This window comes from Camelus bactrianus, chromosome 4 (genome assembly GCF_048773025.1).
Source record: "Camelus bactrianus isolate YW-2024 breed Bactrian camel chromosome 4, ASM4877302v1, whole genome shotgun sequence".
NCBI lineage: Eukaryota > Metazoa > Chordata > Mammalia > Artiodactyla > Camelidae > Camelus > Camelus bactrianus.
The window spans coordinates 29,579,238-29,596,756 of record NC_133542.1 but is presented as its reverse complement, the minus strand read 5'-3'; the positions used below and the strand labels follow the sequence as shown (position 1 = coordinate 29,596,756).

The 17,519-nt window shown below is 40.0% G+C and overlaps 2 protein-coding genes across 11 annotated transcripts in view; both read right to left on the bottom strand.

Moving 5' to 3' along the window:
- The window catches only part of BRD10 (bromodomain containing 10), an 86,572-nt gene extending 81,853 nt beyond the window's left edge, over nucleotides 1-4,719 (bottom strand). For all 3 annotated transcript variants that reach the window (XM_074361592.1, XM_045520884.2, XM_045520885.2), the window contains exon 1: nucleotides 3,928-4,719. In XM_074361592.1, the coding sequence (XP_074217693.1) occupies nucleotides 3,928-4,523 (596 nt within the window). In that variant the 5' untranslated portion in view covers nucleotides 4,524-4,719. The remainder of the gene's footprint in view (nucleotides 1-3,927) is intronic.
- Nucleotides 1-17,519, bottom strand: part of RANBP6 (RAN binding protein 6) — a 247,349-nt gene that overhangs the window by 19,151 nt on the left and 210,679 nt on the right. For 5 of the 8 annotated variants that reach the window (XM_074361594.1, XM_074361593.1, XM_045520889.2 and 2 more), the window contains one exon: nucleotides 7,568-12,361. In XM_074361594.1, coding sequence (XP_074217695.1) covers nucleotides 8,819-12,136 — 3,318 coding nt within the window. In that variant the 5' untranslated portion in view covers nucleotides 12,137-12,361 and the 3' untranslated portion in view covers nucleotides 7,568-8,818. Of the gene's footprint in view, nucleotides 1-7,567; nucleotides 12,362-17,519 lie in introns of those variants that run through there. The other 3 variants (XR_012506354.1, XM_010960645.3, XM_010960647.3) reach the window with 3 other exon arrangements.

The window sequence follows — 17,519 nt, the reverse complement described above, 5'->3', positions numbered from 1 at the left end:
CAAGCTCTAACATTCTCTAGTTCTGAACAAAAAGCAAATCCAGACTGTATTACCAAGTATACTCAATTTTTAAAGATTTACATTAAAAAGATAAAATTACAGAATTCAGTGAGGGTGGAAGTGCTGCACTACTACAGAGAAAGAAGCATCTTTCTAAAATTCCTAATTAATTTCTGAATTTTCATCTTAATTGAGAATAAACAAGTCAAAAAATTTAAATTTAACTGAGGAGATTAAAATCAGTCTGAAAAATCCATTTATGTTTCAACTACTACTTGTACTTGGAAACCTCTATTTTTAAATTTTTGAGGCTTCATAATGATGTTCTTGCACTTCCATCCCCAAGAAAAATATTCTGCCAACTAAAAAGCAATTACAAAACTAAATAATCTTTAACTATATTTTAAGAAAGCCTCTTTTAATAGCCCGTTACATGTACCCATTTTTAACAGCAACTTAATTCAGAAGTCAACCATAATTTTAATAAGGATGTATTGTATTCAAGCTTATTTTCACCAAAATATTATTTTAAATGGTCAAAATAAAAATTTCAAGTTCAGCTCTGTTGGGGACTGGATATGCCTCTTCTGTAACTACAACCTTTTCAAACTAAAGCAATATTCTTAAAGCTTTCAAAAATATAACTTAAAATTCTTAGTAGGCATAACTTCCTAACTATTAAGTATTTTCTCTTCTTTTCCACTTAGTAGGTGATTTTCTCCCTATTTCTAATGCTAATTGCTATTTCTCTCAGCTGCCTCAAATAAATGAATGAGATCCCTTCTAAAATGTAACTTTGAGACTAGGTATGCTGTCTTAGTCCTAATTCTATCACAAATATTATATATAAAATATAATGCTATAAATTACTAATACACATCATATATAATAAATACTAGCCTTATAGATTATTTGATTATGTACATGTATTATTATTATAAACACCACAAAAAGCAAATCAAGAAATTTAGAAATTTTAAAAGGCTAAAATAAAAATAGAATATACTGAGAATATACTTCAGCTCACTGTAGTCAGTATTCTGGAATGCCCCTCTCAAATCCTCCAAAAAAAAAAAAAAATCCTGAAGCAATCTTCAACTCCTTTACGAATCAGTTCAAGTATAAACTTCTCTATACCTTTTAACTAGTCTCTTTTCCCTTCTTCCTTTCCTCCTCTCACTTGCCATCCCACACTTATTCCCTCCTCTTCAGATTTAGGTCTTCTTCCTAAATTCACCTTGAGCCTTGTTTATATGTCCCTTATAGAATCATCATCTTTTTAAGTCCATGTTTTCCTACTTAACTATACACCGGCTAAGGGCAGGGAACTTATCTTTTAATATCAGGGACTTGAATGTCTAGCCCTGGCAGATCACGTATTTATACAATCAACACTTTCACAGCACAGATGAAGAAACTGAGATTCAAATTATAAAACGTGCCTAAGGTACTAACACCACCAGGTTGTTCTGTAATGATAATGTGGCATCTTCCATATCTAATGTATTTCTTGCTCACAAAGGCTCAGTAGTATATGGAGCAGCTATAAAACTCTCCTCACAGTAAATGTGAAAATAAGTTAATTCCGTATCTTACAAGTATATACTAGGAGAAAAGAAAACAATGGTAATATCTAAGTGATTGTTTTCATAACTAAAATAACCACTAGTCATCTATTTGCTGTAAACCATATTCATGTGGACAATCTATAGTATATTCTCCTAGAGCATTTGTATATCTTAACTGCATACCAAACAGTTATAATCTATGGTTTTCTCAAAGTTGTGCTCACTCAAAGCATTTATTTAGTAACGACTCAGATTTTAGGCTAGTACAGAAAAAGAAATGATTTCCTGATATCTAAAAGTGTGGTCTGGCAAAACTGTTACTTACAAAATATTTGTATACATCAAAAAAGTGAGGGACTCAAAACTTTAATTTTAATCTGTTTGAGACCATCATATTACTTTTTGCTACTAAACTGCAGGAATTTTATCTCTCTTGGACTAAGAATATCAGAAATGCATTATTATGTTTATATACAATAGAATGTTTTACCTTTAAGTTCTAAGTTTGGATACTATTAGCGAATATAGGATTCTGAGCATTAGTCACTAGGAATGATACTAAGCATTCAGAAATTTATCTTTATATAAAAGAGAAGTAGTCTCCTTGTTCTTTTGCAGGACTGAGGAAATATTTATTATATACACAATGCTTCTGAGAAAACCTGTAATTTATTCAAATCTATATGCAACTTCTTAGCACTTTCTTGCAGCCATTCTCCAGCTTCAATCCCTGCTTCCAATCTGTAAAACTGGATGTGTGGATTAGGTGAACATTATGGTTTCTTCCAGGTCTAAAATTTTGTGACATCAATTTGGAATATATTTTATTACTTAAAAATAATGACATGTGAATGGATTGTTTCTTATGTGAGTCACAACTATAAAACACTGTGGAGACAAAGGTAATAAACACACTACACAAGTATTATGTCACTAAATAAAATATTAAAAGTAATTTACAAGGCAAATTTATGAATAATTATTCTATTAACAAATAATTACATTATGAAAGGATTTAAGCAAAGGTTCCTTAGTTTAAATTGAGCTCCCCTAATGAGTCAAGCACTGTTAACCATTGTTTTCAGTGAAAGACATCTCTGCACGGATAGTCTTGAAAACAGCATATGGGAAGCCAGTTACAGACTAGATTATTTTAAAATTACAATTGTAAATCAAGGACCAAAAAATTAACACAACTTTTCAGGAGCTATTCCATAAAAGCACTAGTACACTTCTCAGCTTCAGATATGGAAATATTCCTTTTATTCAACTACCACTACTAATGTTATAATGGTTAAAACTTATTTTGGGGTAACTATGGGACTAGTACTTCTGACTTTACTAAATGTAAATAATTCATGTAATACGACAGCAACCGCATAAATTAGTTATTATTATTATTATCCTCATTTTACAGATGAGGAAACTGAGGCTAAAAAGATGAAGTAACTTGTTCAAGTTCTCTTCCGCTAGTAAAGAGTCAAACTACTGGTTCACTTCAACTACGATTTCCAACAATTATTTTTCTATTCCTGAAGAATTTTCACTTGAGAAGTTAATTTGGCTCATATCAATTATAAAATTATAAATGAGTATGTTTGTTTTAGTAGCCTCTTGCGTTGCATTATTTCCTCTTACGAAAGAAAAATAATTGACTCGGGGTATATGAGTGGAGTACATTAAGAGAGTGCCATCTGAACTGCCTATGCCTTCCGGCAAAATAAACACAAATTCCTAAAAGTATTAAAAATCTTGTGTTGATGCATCCACTATTATTGCAAAAATTCAGTGTGCTCAGATGAAGCTGAAAGAAAAGATCAGGAGTACGCCAAAGTAATCGTTTAGCATTTAGTAACACTTCATAAATCTCCGATGGCCGACTTGAGTAGTAAAACGATACAATTATTTTAAAATAGTTTGAAACCACCTTTTACACGAACCCAAATTACTTTTTAAACGATATTTTATCCTAAAAACGTTTTAAAATTTCACGCCAAAACTGTCTAAAAGTTGCGGGTCCAACTTCCAATCCCCTAAAACTTTTCCTCTCCCTATCCCTGCAATTCTCTTTCTATGGGCACCACTTCGGTTTACATCTACAAACTTTACCTGCCCTCCGGCAGTCCGGACTCGGCTTCCTTCTCAGCTTCGTTACAGCTGGGCATTGGGTTCGCTCAGCCCACACCCACCACACCCCTGCGGGCCCCCGCCCAGCGCTGCTCCTCCTCCCGGGGTTCTCCAGCACCGACTCAGCACCTATCAGCGACGCCCCCCGGCCCCTGGCCCAACCCTCTTCGGACACGTGCGAGGGTGTGTTTGTGTCAGTCCGTCAGTCCCATCGCGGACCGGGCTCACTCACCGAGACAGAAGCGCCAACTTCTGCTCCAGCATCATCTCTAGCTTCTGGCCCTGTTTGGAGACCCAGTGGTCCACTCCATGCAGGCGGTAGCATGTCTCCAGCATCAACCTGAAATCCGCCACGAACTCGGTGATGCCCCCATACTGGCCGCTGGCGAACTTCTCCTCCATCTTCAGCAGACATATGCCCTGCCCGGGCTGCTGCGGGAGGGCGCGACTGCCCCGGCCCCCGCTGCGAGGCCCCTCGGCCGCCTCCTCTTCCCCGGTAGCAACGCCCCTCAGGGGCTGCAGGAAGGGGGCGGTGAGGCCCCGGTGCTTCTCCTGCAGGAACTCGCCCAGAATGCGGTAGCCCTGCTGCAGCTCGTAGGTCAGCTCCTGTTCCTTGCAGCCACCGCCCGCGACCACCATCGCCTCCTCTTCCTTCTGGTCGTCCGCGTCCTCCTGCGAGAAGGCACTCCTCTTTCGGGCGGGCCCTGAGGCCGGGGCCGCCGCTGCCACCTCCTCCTCCTCCTCCTCCTCCTCTTCCTCAGCCGCTGGTGGCGGCCGCTCCTCCTCCCCGGCCGGCTCCATCTCCCCCGGCGTCCCGGGCACGCTCATGCCCCCGGCAGGCCCAGGTTGGGCGGCGTGGAGCGGCCGCTCGAGGCGCCGGGGCAGGCGTGAGCGCGGGCCGCTTCCTCAGGGCTCGGCTGCGCCGCGCAGCCCCAGCCGCATCAGGCCTCGTTCTCCTCAGCCGCCGGCTTGGCTCGGTGCGCGAGGGGGTCTCGAGCTCGCCGCCGGCGGGGCGGGGTTACATGGCGCGCGGGGGAGGGGGGAGAGAAGAGGAGAGCCTAGGTGCCCTCCTCTCCCCTCCCCCCGGCGGCGGCGGCGCGCGCGCGCGCGCGCGGCCCTCGCCTGCCTCACCCCTCCGCGCCCCGCCCGCCCGCTCTTCACCCGCCAGGCCCGGTCTGGCCTCCGCGGCCTTGGCGCCCCACCCCCTCCCTGGCCGGCTTGGGGGCTGGGAGGGGGCGAGGAGGAAGGGGGGCGTTCTTCTCTCGCCTCCCGGGACAGGGCCGAAGCGCTGGGCCGCGGAGGTTCGGGCTCCTCCTCCTCTCCCTCACACCCCCTCCCGCCCCTCTCTACCTGCGGGGCACCCGGGCAGGAGGAGGCGGCGCGCGGACGGGGCCCGACGACAACTGTCAGTTAGAATCCCCGCTGGGCGGGGGAAGGGGAAGGGGAGGGGCAGGGAGAGAAGGGGGAGGGCACTCAGGCCCGCCCCCCTCCAGGTTGGGGCGAGTTGTGGAGAGAGACTAAGAAAGAGGCACCGTCGCCATCCTCGGTGAGCATGCGTAGTAGAACACCACCACCCCCACTTCACGTCGCGCTCCGCTACGCTAAAGCAAGGACTTCGTCTCAGCTACAGGCCCTGAGGCCCGGTAGGTTGCGCGGGCTAATGATGTCATCAGCCTATAGACGACTGTAAGGGGCGGGAGTGGAGAATGAAATAAAGCGCCTGCGCAGCTTTGCTTGACCCCCCCCCCCCGAGAGGGAGGCTGAAGGGGTTTTATAAGCAGGTGCTGCAAGAGGGTATTTCTTTTGCGAGACCCTTTAGTGCTAAAAGCTAAAATTAATCCTGAAAGAGCTTGCTAGATAACCTTCGTTACTGGGAAATAATAATGAGTAAAATGTAAATCCTATCCTATTGCAAAATTTAGGTTCTCTTTGCACACTTCCTCCCCCTTGTGACTGCCGGTTTTTTTAAATATAAAACTAGAATTTTGAAAAGTTTAGAAGCGAGGTTCCAGGACTCGACCAACTGAAACATATGTTCACATGCAAAAGAAAAGGAGATGATCTGTAGAACTCGAACTTCTGAAACCCCTGTCCCCAGGTCTTAACATCAATTCCTGTTTTACATTAAAATAAAAAAAACATTTCCACTCTCTTGATTCTTGACATCTGTTAAGAGTAAAGGAAGGGAATGGAACCTAATTTTTAAAAAAATTCTTGGGACTAAGAACAGTTCAGATATTTCAAATCTAAGATGTTCAGCATTAAACAGTCAAGTCGTTAGCAAGACCTTACAATCTCACCACACATTTAAAGATTATTTTTTTATGGGAACATTTAGGCATTTAGGGAATATCTAAAAAGTGGACTCATTCCATTGCTTAAAGTGAGGAGAAAGGAATTAATTGTTCCATAAAGCAGATATACTATTTTCAATGTTCTGTTTTAAAGAAGCACACATTACTTTTTCTGCTTACACAGAACGCTCTTACTTGAAAACTGGAATTATTTAAACACAAAGTTCTAGAAATCAAGCATTTTAAAAGGAAAAGCCTTAAGACTAAATGTTTGGGATATACTGACTCTTAAGATTGTTTACATCCCATTACTTGCCATTAATGTGGACCTTTAAAGCGCTGATAAAATTCAAAACTTTAAAAAGCTTTTTTTTTCCTTTTGGTCCAGACTTAAATAGCAGTCTTAGATAAAAATAGGTAAGGGGGAACACTTCTAACATTTTAGGCCATTGACACTGCCCACCCCCATAACCCTGCTCCCCTCACCCTCCCTCCACCCCCTGCACACACTTATGCCCATTATCTAGTTTTCAGGGCCTGTTCTCACCTTATCAGACATTTGTAATTATTAGGCATTTACAGCATTCTCTCTCCTCAGAGCCCATAGATGTACCTCAGCTCAGGAACAAAGGCAGGGACCAGTCTTCCTTCAGCACCTGGCAACCAAAAATGTGTCTGACTGGATTTCCCTCATTTCCTTTGACAAAGCCCAAGAATCTGGACCCCAGCAAATACCCCCTCTTACTCTTTAGCTACCAACCCTATTTTATGACTCAGATAATGTTAGCTTGCATTTATTGAAACCTGTGCCCCTAGGCATTTTATATACATTACCTCCTTTAACTCTCACAATCCTATGAGCTAGATATTATGCCCATTTCATAGATGGAGAACTGATGCTTTGGTTAAAAAAGTAGTTTGCCAAAATTCAAATCTAGGTCTGTCATACTTCAGAATTCTTCAGGTACCTAATTCCAAGTCATCTGGCAGACTTTCCAAATCCTCATGTGTGAGAGTGTAGGGAATCGCTAGAAATGTTGATCAAAGGAAAGCTTCTTAATTAAGGGATTTTAGGATAAAGAAGCACAGGTGAGTTGAAGGAACCTCAGCTACAGGTCATGGAGAGGCCAAGCTGACTGTGATCTTAGCTATTATGAAAGTAGGATCAGGTCCTTGAACTTAGAAAAAAAAAACTGTTATACAAGAAATATGTTGGTTGTAGGTAAACTAGAAAATGCAGATAAGTGAGGAAAAAAACTGCCTTTTAATCCCACCATCCAGAGGAAACCTCTATTAATACTTTGAAGTGGAATTTTTCTATTTATCCGTCTATACTTTTAAAATTTATTTTTTAATAAAATTGTGACTATACTGCACTTAATGACCTTTTATTTTTTCCCTCATTAATAATAGTTATAGGGAACAGACAGGAATTGCATATCTAAAATCTCAACTTTATATCTCTGTCCACAAAGGCTTAGATGACCTGCTCAAGAACTGGTAGGGGGTGAAACAGGGAGATTCTAATGTGAAAGGAATTCCAAACCATAAAAAGAACATAGCAAAGGTACAAACACCAACAGCAGTAACAGCTACCATTTATTAAGAACTTACTAGGTCTTAAATATTTACTAAATACTTTACATACACAGTACTCACAGTAGCCCCAGGAAATCGTGACAAATGTATTTGTTCTTAAATTTTGGATCAGTAATTTGCTGAGGAGATAGCTTTTTTTTCTACCCTACGAGAAGCTTGACATTAAAAACCAACATTCCAATTATTATAATTAACCTTAGATTTATAGAACTGTTTTCTTACAATGTATATCTACTGCTAAATGACTGGTCTCAAAGCTGTTTTCTTTTTTAATGTTTAAAGATAAAATTTATTTTGCTTCCCTTTCATTATCACAATAGAATAGCCTTCAGGGCTACTATACAATCTATTAAAAGATTCTTCAAAATAGAAATCTATTTAAGCTTCTTTTGAATCGGGGATTCTTACTGTTGAACTAGTTTGCAGGGGAAAATGGCATACATACACAATGCAATATTCTGCTCAAACACATAAGACTGATTGACTCACACAAATAATCTGTCAAACTGTAACTGTGTTACATGCTACCAGTGTTAGATGTACCAGGATATTTTTTTCAGTAACCATGGTTCTTAGAGTCCTGGAAAGAACAGTCTGGCCAAGTTCTCCTAACTCTCGGCTGGACGCCTTGGGAACTAGAATGTGGGTATGTCTCACCCAGTCTTTTTTAGGAGGGCATTATTAAAAAGTTCACATATATTGTAGAGAAGCCTCCCCACATCCACTGCACTATCTCAAAACTCTTTTGCAATTTCAGCATCCTCCCATTACCATGAAAACTGGGAGTATTATCAAGGTTGAATAAGCCTGCCACTATATTCTTCACCCACAATTCCACAGATGTTTGTCCTGGAAGTTCTCCTAACCCATCCTGTGAGCTTTAGCATCTTGTGGTAGGCAGCATGACATCCTAACACCAAGTATATTGCTTTCCCAGCATCAATAATTCAGACAAATAGTGATAATTTGTATACTTCACATCAACTAGGGAAAAAGTGACAAACATTCTAAGACAACAGAGCACAGGTTATCACCAAGGTCTGTGTTTAGGAGATAAAACATGCAAGGTGAACAGAGGCTACGACACTGATTAATCCTGGAGAAACGTGGGGAAGGAATATAAACTGTTTAGCAGGGAGAGAACACTTTTCTCAATCATAATGGAATCCACTCACAACACTTATTTGGAGTTACTCATGGTAGATGATATTCAAGTAATATTAAAGTGCTTCAAGCAAAATTTAGCAACTCCTGCAAGGCTTCCTGTTGCTCATCATCAAGTTGGGAAATGCATTCCAACCATAATTCTTCAGAAGTCTGTACCTGGCGTACAACATTAGCTAGGCGTTTGGCACAAGGATCTTCACAGTTAATAGTCTCATTAATTTTTCCTTCTGCAATTATACTGATTATTTTTGGAAGATTGGAATTATTTGGTCCAAGTACAACTGGGTGGTTACTTTCAATTAAGTCACAGAGAAAACTCAAAGTCTGAATAGCTTCCTCTTTATCCTCATGCAGTGGAAGCCATGATAACCAGTGTGGAAGAACTTCATCTACATTTACACAGTTAGGCTTAAACCTCAAAATCTTCCCTACTGCTGAGATACAGTTCTCTGTAGCAATGATATTTTTTTTGGTTTTGGAATTTGCACACTTAATAACTTTTACCAGCAGGGGAACAGCTTCTGAACATAAAGAACGATAATCATCTCCACCAAACTGTGCCATAACACCCAGGCCATAAGCAGCAGCTTGTCTGACTTCAGGGTTGTTGTCTCGCATATTTAGTAGCATTGGCCACCGAAAATATTCTACGTATTTAAATGAGCTTGGACTGCAGTGTTCTATGATATCATCAAATATGCACAATCCCCACTGTCTGTCTGGCCATGGTCTACTAGAACAAATTAGACTTACAATTAATGGAAGCAGCTGTTCAAACCATGGTAAAATCTTTTCCTTATAAGTACTAAATAATGAGTGCAAAATATCTGATACTTTGGTCAGAATATAAACATCACATTCATCCTCATCTTGCAGAGACATTTCAATCTGTTGGTCATAGTTTTCTTCCTGTCTTTTAACCTGTCTCAATTCTTGGTTTTTAAAGTGCCCTTCAAGTTTTGCTTTCAGTATATCTCCCAGTTCTTCCAAGTGTTCATCATTAAGGCACCCATCACCCATTACTTCAACGGACTTTGCAAAAGAATTCATTATTTCTGAGAGTACATCTGTATCGGGTTCAGTCCCAATAGCCTTGATTAAGGGATCACATATGAATTGCCACATCTGTGCAAGATACTCTGGACCACGAATTCTTGCACATTCCAGGAGAAAAGGCATGGACTCTGCTGCTGCTACTCGAACATTGTCATGGAAATAAAATTTCAGTAAAGGAACCATCAGTTTCACAACTTGTTCTATATATTCCACAAACCCTTCCCTTAACTCCTTAGCATAATAAACCAACATCTGGCAAGCAGTTGCTTTTGCTTCAAGTCCTGAAGTTTTAATTCCAAAACTTTGCTGGTCTCCAAGATTTACAAACTGCCATCCATCATCATCACTCATATTCTCCACATCTTGTGTGTCTAAGAGAGCCACATCGGGTTTAGCTGAAGCAGTCTTAATAAGAGGCTCAATAACCAGTGGAAGGTACTGATGAAAATCATTTCCAAGAATTTTACACATTCTAGCCCATGCCGAAACTATGTAAGAAGTCTGAGGGTCATCATCTTCCATATTATTTAAGTCTGATTGTGTCTTCAACAGTAGTTGCATCACATTTGATACATCTTGCATAAATTTTTCCTTACCAACAGCAAGACCAACATGACTAATGCATTCAATAGTTTTTCCTTTCAGAAGCTTGAGCTCCTTTTGAACAGCAAGCTCAACAACTTGCTTTAGTGAAGGCATAAATATATCATAATATGGAACAAATTTTTCTTCTATTGTATCTGCAACTGAGGCAATGGTTGTCACAAGCTGTTCCAAGGCCAACTTAGTTCCATTCCGAATCAACTCTTGAAGTTTAATCACCAGGATGGAATGTATATTTCTCACCATACTATCCAAATATAGAACTAGCAATGATTTGGGGCAGTCTTCAATAAAAATAATAAGTGCAGAAGCTGCATGTGACTGCACACGCTGATTACCTTGATTTTCCATGGTACGCAACAGAGCTGCAATCACTGTTTCATGGAATTTCTTTTGGAAATTAGGTGCAAAATCTGTAGCCATCTGTCCCAGTGTAGTACAGGCTGCAGCCCTCACCCTTGGATGAGGATCCTGAAGAAAAAGCAAAACAGAGTTAACTGTTTCATCTAGAATTGATTCCATTTGCTGATGGCATCCTTCTCCAATAGCAGATAAGGCCATTAATCCAGCATGTCGATATTTCCAGTCAGGGTTCTGAAGCATCTGCATGATATGCTCCTTAGTCATTGGTAAAACAAGTTTTCCACCGAGCCCACAAGCCAGTCTGTCTAGTGCACTCTCAGCAGCAACTGCATTGCTGTCAAAATCATCTTCTTCCATTTCATCAGCGTTTACCCAGTCCTCATCATCTTGTAGATCAACCATCATTGCTAATATATGAGGAACTGCCTGAGCAATAATATTTGTATGTTTTTTCAACATTGGGGTTGCAGTTTCAGACAAGGTAACTATTACTTCAAGGGCCAGCTGGCGTTGCAGATTACTAAGTCTTGAGTCTCCACATAACTTTAGACTCAACTGCAGAGTATCTTCTAAATAAGGACCCAAGTATTTAGGTACAGTATCTGCAATCTCAACAAGGGATTCTAGCACTGAATCATCATCCTGGTAGCATGAATCATTCACAGCCTGTAAGATTCCAGGAAGCAAGTCTGCAAAGTCTTTGAAAAGAGCAGTATTATTCTCATTAGCAAGTACAAATGCAGCTGCAGCTCTAGCAGATAATGTCCTGATTGCTGGATGTTCTTGATCTTGAATACACTGGTCCAACAACCGTTTGATGATATCCAAATCGTGCTGCTCTTGGTTCCCAAAAATCCCAGGAAAGTGCCAGAAAACGTGAAGTGCAACTTCCCATAGAACCACATTTTTAGAGTAGATTGAATCAATAAGGAACTTGAGACCTTCGGGCCAGTGGTTAGTACCATCCTCATCTATCAAATTCCTTGCCAGCACTGCAAAAATATCACAAAGTTTTTTCCTCATGCTAGCATGTGTCTCTAACTTAACAGCCAGTATCAGTTCAATCTTGACGTCCCTCTGAACATCAGAAGGCAGATTTGGATAGACTTCCTCAAACCCAGAAGACAAAAGCCGTCGGAGCAGTGCGGCAGCCATTTGTCTCACCTCATAACCTGCTCTTCTATTTCTGACGGCATCTAAGAGGAATGTAGTCTTACACAGACCTGGGATATTTTCATAGACTTCCTCTGCCTGCCTCCGCACCATACAGCTTGGATTGATCAGGTTCTTCAGAAGCTGGTAAAACTCTTGCTTTCCCAACACGGTCGCCGGTACTCCTGCAGACCCGGCCGCCGCCATCGCGTTCTGTCAAAGCAACCGCGACGGAGAAGGAGGGCGGGGGTCTGCGACTCGAAGATGTGACGTCAGCAAGGCGCCAGCGGGGATGGGCGGGGCCGCTTCTTCCTCCGCTGCCTGGGCGCTGCTGGGCTCTGGGAGGTGGGGAACCCGGAGGCGGGGGATAGATGCGAGCGCGGTGGGAATGAGGGTCATCTCCACCTGTTTTCTCATCAGATGAAGATGCATCTAGAGAAGAAAAAAAAAAAAAAAAAAAGGAATAAAAGTATGATATTGATTGCAGTAGAATGGGATTATGGGTGACTTTTTCCCTTTTTAAAAAATTTTCAACTATCTCTATTGTTAGGCTGATCATTTTAAAACAATAAGTACACCTTTAAAACAAGTAAGAGGAAAAAAAACGATCACAAAAGACCACATGCTGTGTGATTCCATTTATATAAATGGTTTTAAATAGGCAGATCCATACAGAAGTAGATTAGTGTTTGGCAGTGGCTGAGGGGAAGGGAGAATAGAGAATGACTGCTGTCAGGAGGGGTTCTTTTTGGGTAATTAAAATGTAAAATTGATCGTGGTGGTGGTTGTACAACTCTGTGATTATACTAAAAACCACTGAGCTGTACAATTTAGAGTGGTGAATTGTACGGTATGTGACAATATCTCAATAAAGCTGTTTATCACATAAGTGTTATACAAAAACAAGGACAATGATTACTACCGCACAACCACACCCAGTGCAGTAGATCAGTGGTGCTTAGACTCAGGTGTGTGCCAGGATCACTTGGCCTGTCGATTATAATAAAGAATAAGAAAGACAACTGAGTGAAGTATAGTGGAAAGTGACCTGGGCCAGTAATTAGAAGACTAGAATCCTGGTCTTGTCTCTAAATAGATTTTGTATCCTTGGTTATGTCACTCAAGATTTTCTTTGCAAACTATAAAATGCTTTTATAGTTTTTCTTTTAGTAGGAAGCTGCTGAGATTATTCTAAAAAATAAATGCCCCGAGGCTAAATATTATTTCTTTAATTCAGGCAGGTGTGTAAATCAAAAACAATGATCATTTCTCTAACAATGATTAGATCTTACTTTTGTATTAGCACTTTGCCACTCTGTCATTCTGACCATTGTACAGGCTTGCAAGGTTGGTAGGATATGTATAATACTAATTTTAGGTGAAAAATGGAAAGTCAGGGAAGTTAAATTTGCCTATGACACAGCCTGAGCCTCAAATCCACTTCTTCCGAAAGCAACACCAAGGTTCTTTCACCATACCACCTCCCTGTAATTACTCTTAGTTTTGCAACATGATCAAAGGACTTCTCTTATTGCAAAATTTGTCTTAAACTTCTCCAAGTGGGCTTAATTTTAATTTTGTAATATGCTGCTGCATATACCCACAAAGATAGAAAAATCACACCTTTAGCATTAACCAGATGATAGACAAAGTAGTCTGATAAATTATACTATGTTATGTAATACTGTGCTTATATAGGAAGAAATCTTTTTCTCTAAACAGTGTTTCTCATTCTGTAGACTGAAAACCAAATGCATCAGAATCAACTGAGAAGCTTATTTTTAAACATATATATGAGGGCCCAAGCTCTGAAGTATTGAATCGGAATTTCTGGGGCATGCAACCCATGAATGTTCAATTTTAACAAGCACACTGGGTTTTCATATGAATACCAAAATTTGAGAACCACTGATGAGTTCAGTTCTGGTTCTGATTCCAATATCTTCACTGCAGTTCTGTGTCTTGTTCCAGAGTCATTGGCTTTCTTACCATTCCATGAAAAAGACTAACTGCAGGGCCCTTGCATTTGCTATTTCAGGAAATGTTAATAAGTATGTGGGGGGAGGAGGGTGGACTTCTCTTGAAGCTGTATCTATTAGTATAATAAAGACATTAAAAACTAGGATAAGATACTACCATAGACCCACCACAATGTTTTAAATTTAAGTCTAAGAATATCAAGGGCTGGTGAGAATGCAGAACAACAGGGAACTCAATGATATTTTTGGTGGTAGTTTAAGTAAATTGCTAGACCCACTCTGAAAAAAAGTTTAGAAAATGCTGGGTTAAGATAATGTAATTATTCGTTAATTCTCTCAGCAGACATTCATTGAGGGTATACTTAAGCATGGTTGCTGTGTGCTGGGGATAGAGATGAAATACATGAGGATGCTCATGAGAGACAGTAAATGTCATAGTGTAGTGATCATTGTGGTGATGATAAGCCTGCCATGGAACCACATGGGGTTCTGAAGGCAGCTAAGGGAGTGCAGGTAAGGCTTCCCAGAGGTGGTAATATCAGGGCTTACTTTTGAAGGATGAGCTTTTATTAATTATTTGAAGAAAGAGAAGAAGGTTATAAGAAAAGAGAATAGCTATGTTCAAATGCCAGAAGGCCTTAGAGGCTAGAATGGTGAGTTTTGCCAGTATTTCAATGCTAGAGCATTGGGTAGGGAACTTGAGGGGGCCTGGGGATGACATAGGCAGGAATAAGGAAGACAGAGTTATACAAGGGCCAGATCATGAGGAGTCTTATATTCCTTGTTAAGAAATTTGGCTTTTCCCCCCTAAAGGTAAAGAGGAGCTGTTTAAGAATTTTAATCAAGGGCTGTGAAATAATCAATTTTTAGGAAGAATACTTCGATGGTAGTGTGAAAACTGAAATGTGAAGACTGGAGGCATTTAGGAGGCCAATGACCTACTTCAGTAAAGCTCAAAGTCTAAATCACAGCAGTGATGGAGGGAAAGAAAAGAGGGCAAGGTTTGGAGAGGTCTTAAGAAGTCATATCAATAGCACCTCACAGGGGAAGGAGAAGCCTAGGAAATCTCCCCAAGTTTTGGCCTGGCATCTGGTTGGAGATGCTGCAATTTACCTGTTTCTTTACTTACATACGAACAAAGAACAGTATTAATGCAGACAAAAAGACTACTAACTCTCTCTGAAGGAAAAAGAGGCTTCCCTAAGAAGGTGAGTCCCAGAATCCATATTTTGTTCTCTAGTTTCTCCCACACTCTACACTGATGGTCATTGTTAGTAGGAGATAAAGTGAATCCATTTTAGGAAAAAATATTTATGATCTTTTATTTTAGAAAAATGTACACAGATTTAAAATCTTAAGGTACTTCCTCTCTAGATTGCATAATCCTATTCTATTTACTTTTTACATTGTTATTTCCCTTTCCCCCACTAAGGATCACACATAATACCCAAGATTTCAAGATTGGACTTGAAGATTTGGTTAGAGTTGAAGAACTTTATTAAATTTAATAATTAAAATTGGCTTTTAAAATTGTTTGCACCGTTGAGAGGCCATTTAAGAATGTTTCCATAAGGTGGCTCAAATAGTGGACAATTCAAGTGTTTATTAACAGCTTACTAAGTGGGAAAAGTGAAAATAAGTCGCAAATTTCTTCCAAGATATGAGAGATTTAGAGTCAAATGAGGGGGATAAAATTAAGTTGGAAATACTTGACATTTTTGCAAGAATAATCCAGAATAAATAAAAATACAGAAAACAAAAAATACTATGAAGGCTCTGACTGACCTAAGATGGACAACTTGAATATCAAAAAGAATGATGCCTGCTATGAATTAAAAATACTTCAAATATATAAACAAAAGTTCAGAGTTTCTAATACTAACAAAGGCAACCAACTTACTATCTTTGGAGGTTGCTAGGTCACCAACTGAAAATTGATAAAGAGAAAAAAATCAAGATTTTTCCAGTCTTTCCTGTACAAACTGTATTTTAGGATAACCAAATAGTTATTCACACTCTTCTTTATAGAATTCCACCTAATAAGTGCACAAAAAATGCTAAAATCAGAAAATTGCTGTGTTATAACGCCAAATGAAATAATGAATGTAGGTAACAATAACTAATGGATGCTAAAACCATTAAATGAAACATTGATTGGGAATTTAATAAGAGAGGGATTAGGACCACCTGAAGTTACTGATTAATCTTGATATTATTAAAAGTGGGATAAACCAGAAATCTCATTTACATGTTGTCTTTCAGCTTCACATTCATACTTTCTCTAATTTGTTTTCTGATGCTCAGATTAGGTTCTGGAAACAAAATTTCTCCTTTCATAGCTGCGGCTCTGACAGTTTCCACCAACAGGAGCCGCTAGATATAGGATAGAAAAGGACAGAAAAGAGATTGATCCTGTTTTTCCTTTTCTCATCTGGATTGTCCCAGCAGTGGCCCTTCCTCCTAGTGGCAGCAGTTTCCTCCCTCTTGCAGCCCAATCTCTTCCTGTCTGCAGGAGTGCCCCCAGTAGCCTGGGGGTGGGGGGTGGGGCGCAGTAGCCTGGTTGGGGGGCGCGCAGTAGCCTGGGGGGGAGGGCGCAGTAGCCTGGGGGCACTCCTTCCTCAGAGGTTTCACCCACAGCTCTGGGAGGTCCCTCCTCTGAGCTTAAAGGTAGCAGCTCTGAACCTTCTATTCATTTCCACTAATCTAAATGCCTACCTTATTCTAATGCCACACTGACTGTATGGATTACTATAGCTTTGCAATAAATCTTGAACCCAAGTAGTTAGAGTCAGTGACGCTAAATCACTGAACACTGTAATTTTTAGAAAATACTCTCTAGGTTTCAGATATTTTGAAGATACTTAAAGTCCAGATGAATTTATGAATTTGTGTATAATTAGGAACTTTTTGTAATCTATACACACTGTGCATTGAAAAATTAAATAACGGGCAAGATAAAAACTGAAAACAAATTTCTCCTTTATTTTCAGTGTAAACTTATTGATTTAGAATAATATCTCAACTTTTCCAGTCCACTCAGATCATCTCCAAAAACAAACAAACAAACAAGCTAAGGAGAAAGATACTTTTGGGGCTATAACCTGGAGCAGCTTATGTTTTAACTTAAAATTTAAATGTAAATATGATGTTCCAGTTGCTAGATTTTCATATTTTTTCATATGAAATTGTTTTCTCTCTAAGCTTTCCACTTCAATTCACTTATTCAACAAATATTTAATGAGTACCTACTATGTGCCAGGCACTGTGCTGGGACACTAAGGAGACAATAGTAAACTGTAAAACAGACAGAATGCCTACCTTTATGAAATTTACAATCTACTTTAGAACTCCTTAGTTCCTGCCAGGAAGACCAGCCATGTTTAATCTGTGGTTTTACCTATTTCCTAACATATTACCTCTTACCTCCAAGTGTATGAGAAGCATGATAGTAAAACACTGTTAATGTTAAGAATTACATGGCAATAATTCAGAATAATCAAAGTTGAATAGAGACATAATGAATTGGAAACTCACTATGTGAGTACTCAACTGGCTTCTTCACCAGATGGTTGAGGTACTAATTGCAGATACTTGCAGGTACTAATTGATTT